The sequence below is a fragment of the Triplophysa dalaica genome, chromosome 23 (assembly GCF_015846415.1).
Source record: "Triplophysa dalaica isolate WHDGS20190420 chromosome 23, ASM1584641v1, whole genome shotgun sequence".
NCBI lineage: Eukaryota > Metazoa > Chordata > Actinopteri > Cypriniformes > Nemacheilidae > Triplophysa > Triplophysa dalaica.
The window spans coordinates 6,668,141-6,686,001 of NC_079564.1; the positions used below are offsets into that span (position 1 = coordinate 6,668,141).

The 17,861-nt window shown below is 37.9% G+C and overlaps 1 protein-coding gene across 4 annotated transcripts in view; it reads left to right on the top strand.

Annotated features, from left to right (window-relative positions):
- arfgef1 (ADP-ribosylation factor guanine nucleotide-exchange factor 1 (brefeldin A-inhibited)) overlaps positions 1–17,861 on the top strand; it is a 52,447-nt gene that overhangs the window by 4,111 nt on the left and 30,475 nt on the right. For all 4 annotated transcript variants that reach the window (XM_056737829.1, XM_056737831.1, XM_056737830.1 and 1 more), the window contains exon 2: positions 16,658–16,688. In XM_056737829.1, coding sequence (XP_056593807.1) covers positions 16,658–16,688 — 31 coding nt within the window. The remainder of the gene's footprint in view (positions 1–16,657; positions 16,689–17,861) is intronic.

Below are 17,861 nucleotides of genomic sequence, written 5' to 3' on the forward strand. Positions count from 1 at the left end.
TATGGTGCTTGGACATAAAATACAATACAAGGGCAGCCATCTTCATAAAAGTGGATTACGTGATGACAGTCAAGACTTGAGGAGATTTTCTTGTTCCTTAAGCACAATAAAAACTCGCCGAGCAGGTAAAGCAAGTTCGTTGTTTCATCTTTTTTTTTAAAACAATCATGGCAGAGTAGGCCTGGGGCCAAGTCTGATCTTCTAAATGCACATCAACCTTAACAAAAGTCTGAGTAATCAAGCAACCTACTGTATGTGTTTGTGATTATTTGTGATTATTGTTATTATTTTGAATATGCTCAGATTGAGCCCATGTGTTCTGAGAGTTTTGAGTTTTCGTTATCACGTGATTTGGCTCCTTATAGTGGCTATCGTAGATTCGTTTCGTATGATTTTAATTTTATGGGAATGGAGACTGCAAAAAATCTCTTTAATTTTTGCATAATATATTGCATTGCATCACATGCTTTTGTGTTGTTGTTGTTGTTTAATGGTTAAATAAAGAAATGAGACAAAATGCTATTCTCCGATATTGCGCATTCATTGTATCATATTTATTTTAACATGCTACAGCAATATCATAAATGACGGCAATACACTTTAACAGTAGAGACTATCCTCTTAATCAATCACAATTTGTTAGCAATATTAATTTTCCAATGTCATAGTTTTGACCTGTAAACGCCCCCCCTTAGATACTGTCGCTAAGTCGTACAGACACACAGAGTTCGCTAATGTCTCACAATGTCACAATGAGAGTTTTTTCACACATTCAACACACACTCTCGTTGGGAGCATTCTAGTGGGACTTAAATATTTTAAATATCATGGAGGGATATATAAAAGATTTTACAATAAATATGGTAAAATTAAATTGGAAGCGAGGGTTTACAGATTACAATGCAAGTGGGAGAAGCCGGACGTCATGATCGCAAGTGAAAATACTGTTCATGTAGCGCAGGGTAAGACTAAATTACGGTAATTTACATTTAATCAGGAACAGACATGTAGACCTTTGTTTGTTTGTTTATACCTACAATGAACATGACGTGAGAACAGTTAGCTATTTAGGTTAGTATGTTAGCATGGACTCGCTAACTTTACCGTTTTTAGCCAGTGATACATTGCTGAAGCACATGACGAGTTTAACTTTCAGTTTGAGCACATAAAAAATGATGTTGTATTGTAATGACAAATTTTTTCTTAGGAATTTTCCGTTTTCCAGGTTACTACACCCACATTTTGCTCTGTCTTGTTTAGATTTAGCATATGTAATAAAATAATTTCCAATCCTCGCCGTATACCTGGAATCAGTGTAATGAGGACCCCAGCCACATAGTTATACCATTTTTGTAGCATAAACACCTTAAAAACGACGAGAGCTTCGGATTTTACTTCGGATTCTTCTCTATGGCGCTGAAACCTTAAGTTTCCCAAGTTCTGGTCCCCAGTGCCACTGATACTCAGCTGACAATGGCTCATCTGCGTTTGAGGGGAGGGCTTAGCGATAGGTCAATTGGTGTCTATTACAAGAGAGTCTTGGTAATGAGATGCTGTGCTGTTTTTCAATTCACCTGCCTTTGACAGGTGTGCCAAAACATTCATTTCATACCCTGGCTCAAGGGGTTCTGGCTGCTGGCGGGGAGCCTGCAAAATATTACAAAAATGCTAATGTTTGGTGAAACGGTCTGTACTTGATATCAAACAGGCTAATTGTGATTCATTTGACTTCTGATACAGCAGTATACATGCATTGCTTTCCCGAGACCTGCAAAGAAACTGAGAGTAACCAGTAAGCTCGAATATCAGCATGTATTATTAAGCTTCAGAGCGATCAAGTATTACTCACATCTTCTTACACTTCAGGCGGTTCCGAGTCCTGTCGACACCTGTGCTATTCATCATAAAGTTTTTTATAATAGCCGAAAACAGGGAAGGAACTTGTGACGTGGAACTTAAAGCATAGAATAAAAATTCACAAAACCTAACAAAAATCTGTGGATTTTTCCTCAGATTTTTAAGCATTTTAGATGGCAGAAATGCCCCATCTTTGTAATTAAGGTAATCTTACACAAAACACACATCTCTTTATTTTACTGTTTCTAAATAGATTTTGAATTCTCCAAACGTTCTGCCATTCATACCATCATGCAAACCAAACAGCTATTTCATGTAAAAGATTGGGTTTTGGATGAAAGTCTGTGCTAAGGAGACCTGACACCAAATACTGCATTTCATTACTGGCCTTTGTAAATAATGCACCGTCTTTCAGTAACGCTATCTCATTCTGTCTCTGACAGTTGCTGAATTAATCATAATTCTGCCACAAGCTAATGAGAGACAATACCGATTGACCATAAAACACTTGACGTCATAGAGCAGTCAGGATAGAGTAATTGGTTATGGTGAATATATGAATTTGTATCTCCCTAGAGAAGGGATAGTTTTTTGGGTCATTTTTACTATTTGATAACCTAGACTTTTTTGATGAAGAGGGTCATAAAAATTCTGTCAAAATCTATTGTTACCCGTCGTGGCAATTTGCATGTTCTTTCTCGTCATCACGCTGTACTTGCGTTTACTCTTGGAACTTGCTGTATTTTATAATACAACTGAATGCTCAATAAACCCGTTAATAATTCAACAAATGTTTATCTTCATATGTCCGGTAACAACGGTTGTAACTGGTGTTTTGTACTCACTCACTCACAAGGTTTGTTCATGAATGTGCAGCTTCTGCCGCTCACTGAATAGTGAAGACTGAGATTTCTCCACTCACTGAAAGCTTATATTTATCCAAAAAGACGCTAGTCGCTTTTCTAAAGGAGAAATCTCGGAAAAAACGGCACCACTGTGCGTATCCGTGCACGCGACGCAGGTGCTGAGTGACAGATGCATCTGCACCGAGTCTTCGATGACCGCACACACGTTTTCCAAGTTGGACCAGGCATTGTATATAAGCCAATGAATGGAAAACACGCTTCCCTTCACGATCATGTTCAGCGCTGGGGTAGTAGCCTACTATCACGCTCTATTGAGGGAAATGCCAAAACGGGAAGTTACAAATTGCTTTTATTGTAATAAGTCAAAATGACGGACGGCCTTCAGATATTTCCCTAACTGGTCAAAAAAATCTGTCAATTGCGGAGAAATTTGGGTTCTTGATTTGTATTCGTGTACAAAACCCTTCGTATGAAATTTTTTTAAAACATTGAGACTGTTTTTTCTCCTTACAATGAAAGTAAATGGTTTGGTGACTGGAGGCTGTAATATTGTGCCTGACGTCTCTTTTTGTTTCCCATTGAAGAAATAAGGTCATAGAAGTTTAGATGAGGGACAGTATATGATGATAAATTACTTTTGAGTTGTTTGAAGTACCCTCAATTTTTTTCAAGTTTTTCTTGTAGGGGTTTATTTTACATACTGTTTATCAGCTAAGCCACTATCAGTAATATTTAATGTGACGCAGCTTAAATGATCAAAAATACAGATCAGATTTATATAAACTATTTGACCAAACTTAACCATCCCAATCTAAGAGGAAGAGAGCAAATATTAAACACAAGACAGCAGAAAATGTTGTCAGTGCACACAGACCTCAGTCGTTTTGGGACTCGTGCGGTGATTAATTTTTACTGCTATTGTGGTGAATTGCCACTCCAGCTTGGAAAGTCTGTGGAAATAAACACATTTCATTGGTTTTCAAAATAGAAATCCAAAAACCACATTGTCTTTTAAGACTGTGAATTCGAAATGCAGTCATTTAGCATCCGGTCAGATCCGTGGCTGTCGTCTTGTTGTCAGCTTTGGTGTGATTAGTTGGCAGGGCTACACCAGGTCCACCCCCTCGCCCCACATGTTGCGTTGTCCAGACAACCTTCCCCAGCATTTCCTTCAGGCCTCAAATGTAATTACAGCTGGGTATTTTCTTTATCTCCCACACAATGCTACTGTCAGATGGTCTAGTGCTCCCTCTTCAAGCACAGAAGAAGCCCAGCCTGGTGTTTATCTCGACGGGGTGCGAAGAGCATCCTGGTCCACCCCTTTCACTGGGGCTCTGGCGCTTTCGAGAGTCTGTGTTTGTGGAATTGGTGGGTGGATGCTTGATACCTCAACTGTGGGCTAAATAGATACATTATGCAAATTTGTCTCTCATGTTGTTTTCCTTCCACGGACCAACAGAAGGCCACAATGGCAATATTATGAAGGACCAGTGCCAGAAATCAGGGCTGTCTTTGGATGAAGGATTGAATCAAAATTCCAGATTTAATTTCACTTGCAATTTCTTTTATAAACTTGTATGGCTTTAATTGCAAAACATATTTTAAAGAACGATTATCATGGCCTTTATTTTTTATAAAATGGAAGTGAATGGGGACTGGGGTTGTCAAAGTAAAAAATATATCTGAAACAATATGACAATTTTGTATGATTAATATATATATTAATATATTCTTTAAATTCAAGTTTTTTGTCCTTGGTAAGAAATACAGATTTGGCAGATGCAAATATAAATAGATTCCACGGTCCTGTTCAAGATGATGCGTGTTTTTGCAATACTGCAGCATCAGCTAGACTCCTAACTCAAAGGGCCGATAGAAAACCCATTAAATATTGAATTTATTTAGCGGATACGTATTTTATCATATATTAGCACAAAGTAAACTTCAGAGCTTAAGACTGCAGAACCAGGGTGGGCTTGTATATTAAAGTGCTCTCTTGGTTCAAATAAAGCTTGAACATTATATTATAAACCTCTGTGTATCAGACTCAGGAACTGTTTTTGTCTTACACTGACACATTTTACTAAGGGTGAGAAATGCATAAGGCTAGACCGATTTAGATTTAAGTTCTTTTCAGGTCAGGATCATGCAACAAAAACAGATTTATCTGCATTATTGTTAAATGTAAACCCTGTTCTGTTTCTTACCTTAAAGATGGGTTAACACGCAGTTTCTGCCATTCTCATATTAATCTTGAGTACCTATACAGTACTGCATACGTCGTATCTTCGAAGAGTTTTTAGTTTGATTAAATTGATAATTTAATTAATTTTAATTTATAGAGATAAAGCTGTACGATTATTTACCAAAAAAGATGCGCTGCGGGAGGCACACAATAAATCATCGCATTACCTTCATGCTTTTTATAGTATAGAAGTACATGCCGATCGCCAATAAAACACAGACGTATGACTTAGTTTGACTTACAGCATGCAATTCATGTCCAGCATCTTTTAGCACTGGGACCACTCCATTTGTTTCAAATGATCTCTAAATCAGCGTTATATCCACCGTTTATATAACATTCATCACTGAAATCCCGTGAACAAACAAACACACCCCAGCTTCTCTCACAATCTCTAGAGTTACGAGCTGCAGGCCCACATTGCAGCCAATCTTGATAGGCGGGTCTTCCTATCGCTCGTTGGTTGGCGCGTGGGTGGGCTATTTCGTTCGCCTTGAGAATTGCCCAATAAAAGGAATAGGATTTTTTAACAGTTGACCATGTTAAGGAAAACAGAACTGCTTGTAATCCAGGCCGAACCGAAGATTCATCACAACCTCTCCATTCAACTAGGCTCATCAACCATCCCACCTTCCAGAACGGCCAGAAACCTGGGAGTGGTAATCGATGATCAGCTAATCACCTCCCCAGTCCCCATAAGAACTAAGGCTGTCTAGCTCCTGTGGTCTCCCTATTTTATTCATTTTACAAATGCAGTCTTTTGCAGAAGCTGCAAAATACTAACCAGGGAGGCAAAGAAAAATGACTGTTGGGCAAGAGATGTTCATTTCAATTTCTCCTGGTTGTCAAGTGTGCCAGCGCAGTGTAGATGTCTGTGCTTTGAAATGGTAATGCATCTGTGGGAATGAAGGAAAAGATGTACTGCTCTCAGGAACCAGCAGTAACAAACAGTGACGTTTGGGTTTGATCTTGGCAAATGTTGGCATGTTTAGTTGTTTTCTGGTTTATTTGTTGCCTGAGAACTAGATCCATAAATGCACCAGGAGATACTAGAGCAATGGTGGTTACAATTTAAAGCTAAATGTATTTGCTTTTTAATACATTTATAATAAACTTAACTGTCAGCACGTGCCACAATAATTGATGTTGTCGTGAATTTGGCAGCTTGTCAAATTTGTCTGCCTTTAATGTTTAAACAAAAACGGATAAACAACTCTATTTGTACTTCATATCATATCGATCCTTACTATTCGATCAATAAACGTTTACAACACATTTTTAACATAAAATAGACTAATTCCCTGAAATATTTTATTTCTATATCATTCCTTTACAAAACATGTTTCATCTTTCATGTGGATTTTTTTTCTATTAGAAACAGTACAATGTCATGTGAAAATGTAAATAATGTTCAGATTTATATTGCTGGGTTTGGAAGATACTAAGAAAGTTGCTGACCATAGTCATATTAAATACTTTTAAAGCTGGGTTTATTAAAACAATATTTAATGAAGAAATGTGTCTAATGAAAAAGTAACAATGACCTATTTAAAGTATTTTGTCTTATGTTGCATGGATGCGCCACTCCATCATTTTGTTAAGTAATCTAAAACACTTGAGGAAATAATCACGACAGCCCTACTTGTAAACACAGCTTTGAAGATGATGCGTGACTCCTAAAACAATGTTAGATGCTGCCCTCGCTGGATCAATGCATCTGCTAAATAAAATACATTTAAATAACACATTTTTCAAACGAACATAAAAATGCATGGTAAAATATAGCTGCATGCAGCAATCACCGGGTTCGAGCAGTCTAAGGGGACTAAGATCGACTGCTTTCGCCGACTACGCTCAGGAATCGCAGACACACCTCACATAATACAGTATATTCCATTTTGTTGGTTCCGATCGGGCAAAAATCCAGGGACAAGTTCATTTTTTTTATATAAAATGCAAATTAGCGGAAAAATGTGCATACCGGAAATTAAATCAGAGATATAAGTTTTTTAAGTTTTGAGCCAATGATGACACTGATATAAAACAAACGTGACAACGGTTTAGGGGTTACGCGCACAAACGCGTTAGGCATTGCTGTAGCGCCACCTAGGGTCCGACATGGGTGGCTCTGTGTATCTGAGTAGTGAGAAGGACTACTACCATCTTACTGAGTCTCAGCTCTGTTGGTCTTACGGTTTGGGCTGCCCGATCAGTTTTAGGGAAGAAGTATAATAATAAGAAGAAGAATAAAACATACAAATACACTAGGTTTCTAGCCCTACGAACTCGAACCCTAATAAAAACTACAAATACAATAGGTTTCTAGCCCTTCGGGCTCGAACCCTAAAAATAACAAAAAGTGAAAACAAAAATGCACAATAAAATGGAAATAAAAATGAGAGAAATTCTTCAAACAAACCCCAATGCAAATGAAGTTGGAGGTGGGCAACATATTACAGTTTTCCTGTAGCTGTAAGGATTTACACCCAGATGGTCTCATGAAAGAAGCCTTGCTGCGTTTTGGCTCGTACGAATCCTCTCAAAAAGGCAGAAATGACTGGAGGAAGAGAGGAATATCTCAATGAACTTATTATCAACATCTGAAACCTTTTTACATCCAGTTGGACTCAATTCACAAGCAGTCTGGCGACAGTTGCAATTTGTTTTTTATGGTTGACTGCAGGTCCTGCTGTTGCATTAGCGTATGCATGTTGCCTTGGTGCTGATCACACTGGCGAGCTCCCTTAGGACTGTTTATCTTTCCCCGACGCTACAGCATGTGTTTACCACAAGACACACCACAATTCACTCCGCTGTGGCTTTTTGCCTAATTGATGGAACAAACATCTCCCTGTACCCTGAGACTGAATTGGCTGAAGTATTATATGCCCTGAGTTGCTTGCCCCAGGTTAAGGGATTACTGGGACACAGTGTCGTTCAGCGACCGCATGGTGTGGGCCTGAAGAAAAGCAAGAGTGTTCATATTTAGGGCACAACGTTTTGATTCGAGATTGAGAAAAATGTAATTACAGAGCTCGCCTGCAATTTGCCGAAGAGGGGGAGACTGTCAACAGTCGTGTCTTTTGGTCGTCCTGCAGAGTTAAATTCCCTGCAACGCAGCTGTACGGAGCGACATGTCACAGCATGCGTTCGGCCCACCTCCCACAGCCGCGAGTGAAAGTGAAGCTATTTCTGCTTCATTAGACGTGCGACTGACACTTCCAGAGCCAATATGGTTTCAGGTGTAACACGGACATGTTTGACATCTACGTCATGTAATGTAACTTGAATGTATTCCCAAGATCATTTATTCCCTAGATCATCATTCCTGTACAGAACATAGAAACACATTTTAAAAGTATAAATCTAAAATGTTTTCGTTAAAATTTTATCTGTTATTGAGCACATTACAAGTGGGTAGTGGACAAATATACGTACATGTGTCCTATGGTGTGACAACATAACATTTAAAAACAAACTGTTAATGACTTTATTAGGGCTGTCAAAAGCTTAATCGCAATTAATCGCATCTAGAATAAAAGTTTGTGTTTACATAATATATATCTGTGTGCATTGCATTATAATTTTGTATTAATTAACACATATACATCCATGTGTATATTTAAGAAATATCTAAAAATATTAAAAATTTGTATATAATTTCAATTGTTGGTAAATATAAATAAATACATGTAAATATTTCCTAAATATGTATACATGTGTATGTGTTTGTATTTATTAAAACATAATTAATATGCACAGTACATAGACATACATTATGTAAACACAAACTTTTATTCTGGATGCGATTAATCGCGATTAATCTTTTACAGCCCTAGATTTTATACATTTTTATTTATATGAAATAGTTAAGGCCAATTTGATTGTGTTCTAGGTGCCTTTCTCTATGTTTTAAAACTTTGTTTTCATCTGACATGACCAAAATATTTCACCAGTCATTGTTGGGCTTGACCCCGTAATTGCTGCTTGCAGCAATATTTCTTCGTTTTTGTTGTCAAACTACAAGATACATTTTTGGTTTATTTGGCAACTACCGTCAATAAAAAAATCTATATTTAAAATGTTCTCTTTACCTCAGTCTGATTCTAAATGAATAAACTTTAGTTTCAATACATTTTTTATTCTTGCAAATCAGCATCGGTTTCGTGGGTATGTATGTACTGCTTTGTGGAAGACATTTCTTACTCTAAACGATTAGAAGTGTTACACTTGAATCCAGTTGAAGCATTTGAACCTGTCATGGCCTACATGGAAAAGCACTTGTGAATTGATCTACATCATGATCCCTTTAGTTTTTTTAACAAAAGAGTCTTGTAAATATTATTTTACAGATTTTAGTATGTGAATCAATTCTAGTGTTTTTACATTTTCTCAGAGATTCATTTATTGTACTAACTGTGATGATTTTCATTCATGTTGCACCTCTGGCCTAGCAGCAGGGCACACGTTCTTGGATGTGATTCCATGGTGCTCGTATGAGGGAGCACATTTCTGGTTGTTTTCTTTTCTTTTCCCCATCATTTCCTATTCTAACGAGCCATAAACCCACAACACTTTGCAGTATGCTGAACATTGTGTGATATTGTCCCACTGCATCAGTTTTTGGTTTCAAGCTTGGTTTACATTAGTTGTACTGATTTTATTCCTCCGATTGGTGTGAATCACATCTCTGTGCTGTTTAGATGATGATACTTGTTTTTTTCATCACTTTCATCTCAAATGTCAAACTTCGTCCCCAGTGCACAATTATCACGAAGCCGCCAACAGAACATCAAAACACACATCAAAATCTTGAAGATACAAGTCTTTATTTTAGTATGTTCTCTTTGCAAGCAGGTCTATTTCTGTAAGCTTAAACTTCACTCCAACACATGGCAATAGGTTGCGCCCATTTTCTGTATCCCCTAAACCAGTGGTTCTCAAACTTTTCAGATCAAGTATTCGTTTGAACGAGTACCACGTTATAATAAAAGTAGACCTTTAATCTTTATCTTTACACCTTGTACGGTCGCTTCATTGATTTAATCTAGAGTAAATGTAGATGCATGGTGAATTACCACTTTACAGCAATAACAACAGCTTTAAACAGCTGCTCAAGTGCAGAAATACATAAGAAACCTAATTTGTACGCAGCTCTGAGGGACTCACAAGCGCTTGTCTGCTCCCGCTCTGTGTTTGAGCTGCTGTCACGCGCCTGAGTTACATCAACCAATGACAAATAAACAATAATTCATACAACTGTTTTAAAATTGCACATAGGCTGAGATGTATTCCATATGTATCAGTCATTTATTAAACATTTGAAATTGTATTAAAAACACAAAATGTAAAGTAATATATAGAGTTTTCTCGTGTCACACACCGGGGTCTCTTCAAGTACCATAGACATACCACATGAGAACCACAGGCCTAAACTGTTAATAACTGTTACTATTCAGTTAGTGCTACACAGACCTTAAATATAATATTTTGTGCTGCCATGATGATAAGGACATCTCTTTGATTTGGAAACTGGTGGTTGTGGATCAAAGCCAGCATTCCTGTGTTGAGGCCCACATAAGCTGGGATAATGTGAATGAACATCAGAAAGAGTTCGATTTCTGCTACAGCTCAGAACGCAAACACTAAGTGCTTTGTGTTGACGGTACGTATCAGTTTTCAGACAGGCAGACTTGACTTTGTAAACCCCAGTAAGTAACTTTGCCATGAACTTTTATGTACTGTTACATTTCTATCAGATTTGGCAGATGATAAAAGTCGAAAGACTTTTAAAGTAAAAGAAAAGGAAAGCACTATCTAAGGAAAAGAGTGTCATGGAGAGATCGGCTTTTTTAAACGGGCAGGTTTAAAAACTACCCAGAAGTCCTAGCAAATGCAAAGCAACGCCCGGTTGACCACAGCCTGGCATCGTGAAATCAAGTTTTGCATATTTTCTTGGGCATGTTACAGTAAAGTTTAAGTCATTTATTTCATGCAGTCTAGAAGTGTTTAAGTAACCAGAGGTGTGTTTAGAGGTGAGGCAGAGATCCATATTTTTACAAGTTAATGTCATGGATTTAGTGCATATGACATCTGGCTAAATCTTCTCTCTCTCACACACACAATCGCTCTCATTCATAGGCAGATGAATACAGTAGGGCTGCTTGAATTTATTTCTTTTTCCATGGTGGTGTGGAATGCTTTGTGTCCCCGACCTGATATTCACTGAAGGTCTAGAGGCCCAGTCGAATAATAGAGGGGACACGGCACTGGGAACTATGTCCTAATGTGGGTCAACAACCATGTCCCTCTCATTCACCATATACGTTCTGTTTTTCATTTAAATGAAACCATACCATTCTTTTTTTAATGCTGTTTATTTAAACAGAAAAAATGTGTATATTGATGGTCTTGAATATCAACAATATATATTTTAGATTTTATTGGCAAGTTCATATTATTCATTTTTAATGTTTTGTATTTTTTAATTAAGGTAACACTTCATTTGAAGGTGCCCTTGTTACACATGTTATATGTATGTACTATAGCATTACTATAAATTATGCATAATTACATGTAACTGACCTTAAACCAAACGCTAACCCTATAGTAAGTACACGTAGTTCATTTTTATTACTACGTGTATATTGACACTGCAACCACTTTATTTAATAGTGCCCCTATTTACACTTTATTTTACAGTACCTGTATCTATAGTGTACTAAGTGTACTTTCCTTAGAAAGTACTGGGTAGTATAACGTAACTATTGTACATGGTATAAGTTTAGGTTTAGGTTCAGGGTTGGTGCCTAGTCATTACCCAGTTATTTTATTTACTGTAACAAGTACACAAATATGGACAGGATTGTAAAATAAAGTGTACCAATAAAGTGTAACCATCAATGGTATACAATTATTTTAGGTAAAAAGTTTAGTTTTAAATTGTTTTATATTAAGGAAACAGTGAAACACCAAAAAAATAGTTGAATCGGTAGTCATTTGGGTTCAAAAACAGTTCTTCTGATTTAGAAAAAAGAACATTCTCAGTTGAAATAACAGCAAGGGTTGATTTATTTATTTATTTATCACACTTTGTGTTGGAGATCATGTGTGCTGGGTGGCACTGTCACATGTCATATCATTTCTTTGAAACTCAATATAACTGATAGAAACTTATTTATGAGGTGTCATAATATGTTGTCACAACTGTCAGATCAGGAAGTGTTTCCACTGGCAATATTTCAGCAGCGTAATGGCGCCAACTGTTAGAGTCCACCAGTGTAAGATACAGTAAGATTGTGTTTGGTGGTACTTGTCAGGTTTGTGGGAGGTGTAGGATGGAAGAGTCATTTCATTCCCTCTGATGAAGGAAGGGTGGTTACAAGAGTGACCCTGGATTTCAAGGTGCCAAAATCCTAATCTAGTAGTCCAATCACTGCTGTGCTCTTGAAGACATTTTACCAGGTCACTTCAATCGGTGCTGCAGTGTTTGCAATAAAGGTTCAGGAAAAGCTCTTGTGTAGAGAATTCATGTGTACTTGCATTCTGAATTACACACGAGTCATGACCATTATTTTACATTAGCTTTTGTTTTGTTTCGATCATTGTGTTGCTATTTATGCTTTTTTATTTGATTTCTAAGACAATAAATATTTTGCTCATGTATTGCCGTTAAAAATACAATTATTAACAACATGGAGTTTAGACTGTTGCCACATCCCTGCAAACGACCCCGGATTTCTGTGAAACCTCTAGATTGGATGCTTCCCTGTAACATTTCTCTGACGTTTCAGCCGTGATGTGGAGGCTGTTATTTGTTTTCCTTTCGTTTGTTTGCTCAAGCCTGGAGCTTTTCAAGGTCGGTTCACGGCTCTCTGTGAAGATTAGACAAAATAAATGTGCTGAACGGACCTAATGCAATAGATGAAGACAACTTTAAACCAAGGATATTCTGTTGAAATTTCAGGTAACATGGTACATGTTGCTATGGTTTCCATGTTTGTTCAGGGATGGTCTGCAGCTAACATTGATTGAACTGTTCTACATCCTCCACCGCAATGAACATGTGGCTACATGTAAAACCAGAAATGGATTGTGCAAAAATTAACAGTTTCTAATGATAAATAGTTATTTGTTGGGACTGTCTTTTCTCAGCTCAACACCAATACATTTATATACAAATGCTGTCGTTGTTGAGTGAGTAAATTATGAGAATTCGTTTTATTCTTAGTGCATGATTTTTCATAGTCAGCTAAGTGCCATTTTCAGGATTGTCACATCCATATTCCTCATACATGGACACATGAAAAGGAATATAAAGTAACTATTTAGTATTTCATGTTCTATAAAGAGGCATCCCTCCTCCATTCATTGGGTATTATGGCTTCAGGATTGTGCATTTTGTTTTATAGAAATCCTGCAATGTTTATCGTCTCCCAAAAACCTGCATCCTTTTTTGTCACATCCATAACCCAATTGAAAAAAAGATTTTTTTTCATAGACTGACATTTTCTGATGTTTAGACTCAACAGAATCAACAAGGGTTCAGTTAAATATAAACAGATGGTTCAATATAATCATAACAAATTCATTCTCTGAGCATTTTAATGTCATGACCATATTGCAAAATCTCACATCCATAATGCTGGAATTGCCCAAATGCATCTGGTTGGTTACAAACACATTTCATGCTTTTATATTTTAGCTATATGCAAATCAGAGCAATGTGCTAATTAAAGAAATGCTAATAACAGTTTAACACAGTGTCTACACCAGACGCGACCTGCGCGACACGACAAAAGATATTAGAAACGCATTAAAAGCCATTATAATAAAAAATTTGTCTACTCTGGACACGACGGTGTTAGGCATCAGTTCACAAAAATATCTCCCTGCATTGTGTTAAGAAGCAATTTATCTGGTAGAGGGCACGGCGTGTAGATGTCATTATGCTGCTATATACTCGTCATTGTTTATTGCCGAGGGGAGGAAAGAGATCGTCTCTCTACAGTATTACATTGTTCTCGTGCCCAACACTTAGTCATTCATGACTGTAGCTGCTCGGTGATACCACAGGCTCTCTTTCAGCACAAACATATTCAAACCAAATTACTTTCAAGATACCAGCACAGTTTGCAGTCAGAAATCCCGACCTGTGAGGAACAGATCAAAGCAGTTGTACGCTAATGAATCGAATTGTTCTGACTAATCCAAATTCTAATTTATGTCATTTGGAAAGTTTGCTGTAAGAACTCTGATGCTTGTTAGTACATCATCTTGACTCGGATGTATTTTTTCTAATGTAAGTAATGAGTGATTTTTGAGGAAGAGGTTTTAACGCTGAATATGTTCTGTAGTGCTCGCTTAACAAGAGGATGTTCATCATTACACGTTAATAATGGAGCCATCTTTTATGTTTGATGTCATATTTTTCAGAGAGGTGCTTTTGGTAGCATTTGGATTTTGGCAAAAAATATCAATAGGTATAGATGGTAGGCTGTCGGCAGAACACACCGCTATTTTATCATTCTGGGCTTAGTTGTCCTTCTTGTGGATCAGCATTGTCGTGGCTGTTACAGGAAAATTCATGAGTTTTTTCTGTAGAGCATCATATCAGACAGCCACATGCAACGAGTCCACGTTATTTTTGGGGCAACTTGTTAAATGCACCATCAGTACACCGTACGCATTTCATTGATTTTATACATGTATGATAGTCCTTTCAGAGTTTACAATGAAGAAGCGGTGTGGTTTCATTTGCCTGTCAAATTAGCGCTTTACCATATTTGAACAGAAGTTTAGAAATACATGTATGAGAATGCACTTTATTTGCATGCAACTCTATCCATGCGTAGTCTGAACTTATCGCAAGGGAGACGATGAAGCAGATGTAACGTTGCTTTTATCGCTTCTGCTGCCTGAATGGATGTTTTTGTCTGCACGCAGGTTAAAATGGAAAGAATCGTGAGCTTCATCGAGTCTGCGCAGCCGCGCAGGTGGCATGCGCAGCCTAAGAGAACATTGGTTGTAATATTATATTTTTAATAAAAAGTTGCCACTGAGTAAACCGTAAATAGTGGACCCCTTGCAGTTCCACCGAGGACCCCTCGTTGAAGACCCCTGACGTGTGGTATCTGGGTGAACAGAGAGTACAGTGGGATGCATCCTAATATTGCGTTCGGACCTATTGCAATGATTGGGCAAAGGTTTTTTGGTACTACGCCTTTCACAGACGATATATGATTATAAAATTATAATTGGACCACTTTTCTTATTGATTAATATGAGGATGTAAAGAGATTTCTTGTCATGCTGGTTGGAAATCTCTTTACATCCTGTTCACCATAAAATAAATATTCTGTCATCATTTATTCACCCTCTTGTCATTTCAAACCTGTATGACTTTCTCTTTTTTGCAAAACTCAAAAGATGATATTTCGAAGAATATCAGTTACCAAAATCCCCATTGACTTGCATTGAGTTAGGGACCAACGGTTTTTGGTTACCAACATTCTTCAAAATATTTTTAGTGTCTTGCAGAAGAAAGCTTAACCCTACGAGAGAACTTCTCAAAGCAGTAAAAATACAAAAAAATGATTAAAACGTTGTACATGCAGGGCATGTGTTCATCACTCAACCAAAAGTATTTTACAGGAAAATCATCAAAGCTCTAATTGGATTTAATTAGTTGTATTGCGACACATCATTACACACATAAAAATACCTGATAGACTTAGAATTACATTGAAAGGACCGAATTCCACCACCAGCCAATAGAAATATGACCATCGGACCATCCCAGCTCAGAGCAATACAACCCCAACCAAGAGCAAAGACGGACTATTTGTCTTATTAATGCTGAAGTTACAATATTTGGTATTAAATGCTAAAACTTAAATCACATGTCAGCAGTTTGAGTGCAGCTATGACACATCAGAGGGGATCTGGCCCTCCCGGCTGAGCCTGGTTCAATCATGAGAGTTTGGGTTCCTCGCCACAGCAGGGCAGTGTTGGCCTGCACACCGGGAGACTGCATTTATTTATTTAGAAATTAGATATTATTTATTTACTAGAATGATCTTACTCGTTGTATAAATACCATGCACTGTGCTGTGTTTGACTTTTTCTGTTTTTCCTGTTTGCCCCTGTAAAGCTGCTTTGAAACAATACACATTGTGAAAAGCGCTATATAAATAAACTTGAATTGAATTTAGGATCCAAAACACCATAGAAACTTGAGATTGGACTCTTTTGATATGGACCAGCGAGCAAGCACCAGAAACCCCCATCATTGCTTCAGCAACACCCAGTGAATCCTACTAATAGCATAGCAGCATCCTTCAATCCACTCCAAACCTTTTAGCAAGCTAGTAAGCTTTCACAAGCATTTCTTCAGAAAATGCAAAAACCCCAGCTAATGTAGGACTGATGTTCCTTCAGGTTTTTACGGGGGGATTTTTCCGAATACCGATGCATCTTGAGATTTGCATAGAACATACCAGTCTTAAAAGCTGCTCTTGAACTCATAATGCTTATATTTTTCCTGGCAGAAGAAGGTAAACAAGACAACCATCCGATTAAGTCTGTATTTATAGCTGCCTATAATTCTGCCACTATTAGTCTCTATGGGACGAATATTTTTTAATGTGTTCCACAATTCTTTAACTCTGGTTTCTCTTTTTCTTTTCAGAGGAAATCAAGGCGGAATCAGAGCAATTAAGGTAAGTCGATTTCTTACGCCATACCCCATGCTTGGAGATATTTAAAATGTATTTCAAGCTCCCCTGTATTCTAGCCATGCTCAATGTTGGTAATGCACATCTGACATTTTCAAGAGGGTAACCACACGCAGTCCCTTTGTGTTCTGCCCGCTCCCTTGCCCTCATAGTGATTTGTGTGTGCATTCACTGGTGATAGAAAAGCCCATCTCTCGGCCTGTGCTCGGGGACCTCGCTGTGTGTCTGGGGCGCAGGAATGAGACGTACTGTTCTCAGGACTCTCAACAGGGCAACAGCAGCACATTTTGAGTCCCGTCTCGTCTGGCTCAGGCCTTCATCTCGTATGGCTCCCCGGGGCAGCATCCATTCGCCCTTTGCATCCATTAATTCACATCTCACCTGTTTCCTCCAGCTGTCTTGCTTTGTGTTTGTTCTTGTGTGTTTTTGATATTTCCCTCTTTTGTTGTTTTCGTTCTGTTTGGTGATCTTTGTCCTGAACTCACTCTCTCAACTCTAGCTTGCGCATATTTGATGTTTAAACATTAAGTTTCTGTAGATGATGCAGATGACATTCAGCAGATCATCTTGATTTTTTTGGTCTGAACTTTCCACAATATCTCAGCGATGTACTATGCATGCACTCCCTGTATATGATCTTTGGATTTTTCCCATGTGCAGTGTTGTATTAATTTAGGCTGAGAGAGTAAAAAAAGAGACTTCAGACTGAGCGAGAGCCGTGTGAGGTAATCTCTGGACTCCAAGGAGGTCCAGGCTTTTCCCTCGTAGCGTGGCTACAGCTCAATTTATGTCAATTAAAAATATGAGCTGGCTAATCTCTCCACAGACAGATTAATGAGATTGAAAGAAGGAGAAGTGAGGAGAGGAGGGAAATTGAGCCGAGCCAATGGGAAGAGCTTTATTATACTGTAGCCGTCTTCCACTGAGTCAGCCTGTGATGAGTCAGCAGCCTGAGACTTTATTGCCACGGCAACACTGTATGGCTGCATCCCAGTTTGTATACATCCACTTCATGCTAAATATATACTGTGAAGCCACTCTGGTAGATTTGTAGAGTTCAATCAGCCAAGCCCTGCGTGCAATATCGCATGCTGTGAGAGTGGTTGCCAGATTTGCATTATAAAAGCAAAAATAAATAAAAAGTAAAAATATGTAAAA